At 33.2% G+C, this 3,038-nt stretch overlaps 1 protein-coding gene across 1 annotated transcript; it reads left to right on the top strand.

Moving 5' to 3' along the window:
• The first annotated feature begins 269 nt into the window (after window positions 1-269).
• On the top strand, window positions 270-1,971 carry LOC112589900 (uncharacterized). The gene is made up of 3 exons (XM_025304786.1): window positions 270-383; window positions 461-754; window positions 850-1,971. The coding sequence occupies exons 1-3, from the start codon at window positions 270-272 to the stop codon at window positions 1,969-1,971; spliced, it is 1,530 nt and encodes a 509-aa protein (XP_025160571.1).
• The last annotated feature ends 1,067 nt before the right edge of the window (window positions 1,972-3,038 follow it).

The raw sequence follows: 3,038 nt of genomic DNA, 5'->3' as shown, positions 1-3,038 counted from the left end.
AACAGTCGTCAGTAGAGCAAGCAGCAGTGTGCATTTACTAGTGATACAGAGCAGTTCGGTGATCATATTTAAATTATATATATCATAACAATGTTAGGGAATCCTTCAATAAGCAAAATAGTTGATGTAGAATCGGTAAAAGAAAGATCTTTTGAAAATGAAGATTTTAAAGGTGAATTCACTAATGCTCTCGTATATGCAAATTCTATTTACGAGAGTAATGAATTATTATCAAAAAATCCTCCAGCGAAAATTAGTTCTGTGTCGATATGGCAAATAGCATTTCTGATGCTGTCATAGATATTTTAAACAACAGTTATGTGATGGTGGATGAAGATCTCATTCTAAATAATGATGGCGATCGTGAAAATCTATACGAAGAGGTATGTTTCTTCGATTTTAATGTTATTTTAATGTTAGAAGTGAAAGAAGCTATAAATTATATTTTACATCTTGATAGTGCACAGACAATCCAACGACAGATGCAGACTACAATCCATTAGATTATGCAGAGCCTCCTACAGACTACATTCCTTTAGAGTATAAAGCAAAAATTGTTGCTCTTGCTGAAGCACATCCACATTGGAATTTAAAGACACTGCAAAGACAAGGTGGAAGTCATTTAAAAAGAAAAGATTATTTAATCCAATGGAAGAAAGATGTGAAAAGTGGAGGAACGCGAGTAGATAAATGGCAAACAATTGACAATGAAACTTTTGAACATTTTCGAGAAGCAAGAAGCTGTTACGAGCAGGTAAAGCAAGAAAAATATATTAGAATTTCATACATACATATATAACGTAATACATTTGTGTATGTACTAATGCATGTAATAATAAATATTTGCAGGTAACAACAAGAACATTGCAACAATGGGCATTAATAGCAGCTTCTCCTTTTCAATCGGACACGTTTTCGTTCGATGCTAGTTCTACCTGGGTACAAGTTTTTAAACAGAAACATAGAATAAAACAGCGTCAGATAACAAAATATGTTAGCCGAAGAGAGATCGCTACTCTAGAAGAAACCACGGAAGCAGAACAAAGATTCCAGATACAAACGAGAAACATTATTTCTAATTTCAATTTGGATTTCGTAATTAATACTGACCAGACGGGGTGCAATTATCAAACAACGTACAATAAATCACTCCAGTTTAAAGGAGTAAAGACAGTGTTCTTGAAAAAGCAAAATTTAAATAAAATTACACATTTGTATACGGCACAATATAGCATGACTGCATCGGGGAAATTGCTTCCACTTGTGTATATATGCTTGCAAGAATCTACAAATAAATTTGGTCCTATAATATCCAAAACGGTTGATAAATTGACTGCAGAATTTGGTAATGTTGTTGTTACTTGTTCCAAATCAGGAAAATTAACTAAAGAATTATATAAAAACTATTTAGAAACAACGTTAAAATCGTATGTGAAAAATGACAAATTCCTTTTAATAATTGATTCATGGGGAGGACAAACTGATGCTGCTTTACATGATGAAATTTTTTGGAATGATGATGGAGATGCAACATGCACTCTGAAAATAATTCTTGCGAAATGCACCCCATTTTGTCAACCATGCAATGTCTATTTTTATCGACAAGTCAAACTTCTAATAAAACGATTGCAAAATGCTCCAATATTAATAAAAGAAGAAAGAGAAATAGCATCTCGTGAGGATGCTATTAAAATTCATTCTATAGTGCACCATCAGTTGAGCGCTCCTTCTTTTGAAAACATGATTAAATATGCTTGGTACGCTGCAAAATTATTGGAAGAAAGAAATTTTTTTTCAAATGTTAACGATATTTGCTTTCCACCAACAATTGCAAAGCAGAAGTGCCCCTGTACAGAGATTTCTTTTATAAAATGTGCTTGGTGCGCTATATGTTTTTGTTTTAAATGTTTTTATGATATATATCATCCAAACAAATGTTTTGGATATAAAGATGGTGACGATGCCGAATGAAGATGTAATGTAACATGTATACACATATTCTTTTATATTTCTATTTTTATATGTGTCTTTGTATGGCTTTATGTATCTTATATATATAAAAAACAATATGAATATATAATATGAATATAATACCGTTTAACTACTGCTCTTTCAACTGCACCTTTATATAATCATTATAACAACTTAATATATTTTTACTCCTATTTCCATTGCAATTGTATAAAAATTTTCTCATACACTATATATTTTATAGATAAAATTAACGGTTTTCTTGCAGTTTAAATCATTAATAATATATTTAACAAACACTAATATATTTAAGAAACGTAGTTTTATTATTTATTAATGTTTTCTATTCCATTTTTATGCTTACAGAATAAAAAAAAACCATACAGCAGGGATCGAACCTTAGCTGTCAGCTCGGTAGTCCATTAGCTTCGCTGCTGCGCTACGCTGCTTCGTTAAATACCCTTCTTACTAACTCATACACTTGTGTCGGCTCTTTTCTTTAGACCGTTTTTTCTCGAAAACGAAGAAGTATTGCGTCGTATGCTATTACCATGAGTTATTGGTAGTCAAGTACTATTAACTCCGTAAGTTTCGTTCCAAACCGTTTCCCGGTCGATGCGTCCTCCCCTTGTTAGAGCAACTTCGTGTCCAATTGCGACGTAATGTTTCTTATTGTTTTTGCAACTGCTTCTCCACCCACTTGTGACATCTTTTCAATCTGTAATAATTATTAATGGTATGATGTATATCTTTTATTGCAAATTCATTCCATTTATTGTCTCTGTGTTGATAATTTTAAGCAATTATATTTGTTCCGAATTGGAAAATCATATCGGCGGTTCTGCGTGCTCATTAAAATCGTCCAGAGGATTCTCGCGGAGCGTGTGCTGGACGCCGGTAACATCGAGTCACCGCTCGGGCAAATCACCCATGTTTACAAGCGAATTATTTGTTCGATCTTTGTCTTGCTGATTGGTATTGTCTCGGCGCGTTACACTGTATCATTGTGTCGGTGACAATAACACTCTTTCCATCAGAGGAAACTTGCGACAGTCTAATGTCTCGTG

This window comes from Harpegnathos saltator, unplaced genomic scaffold, assembly GCF_003227715.2.
Source record: "Harpegnathos saltator strain DR-91 unplaced genomic scaffold, Hsal_v8.6 scaffold65, whole genome shotgun sequence".
NCBI lineage: Eukaryota > Metazoa > Arthropoda > Insecta > Hymenoptera > Formicidae > Harpegnathos > Harpegnathos saltator.
The sequence above is the reverse complement of the archived record's forward strand: the minus strand, read 5'-3'. Positions and strand labels throughout refer to the sequence as shown.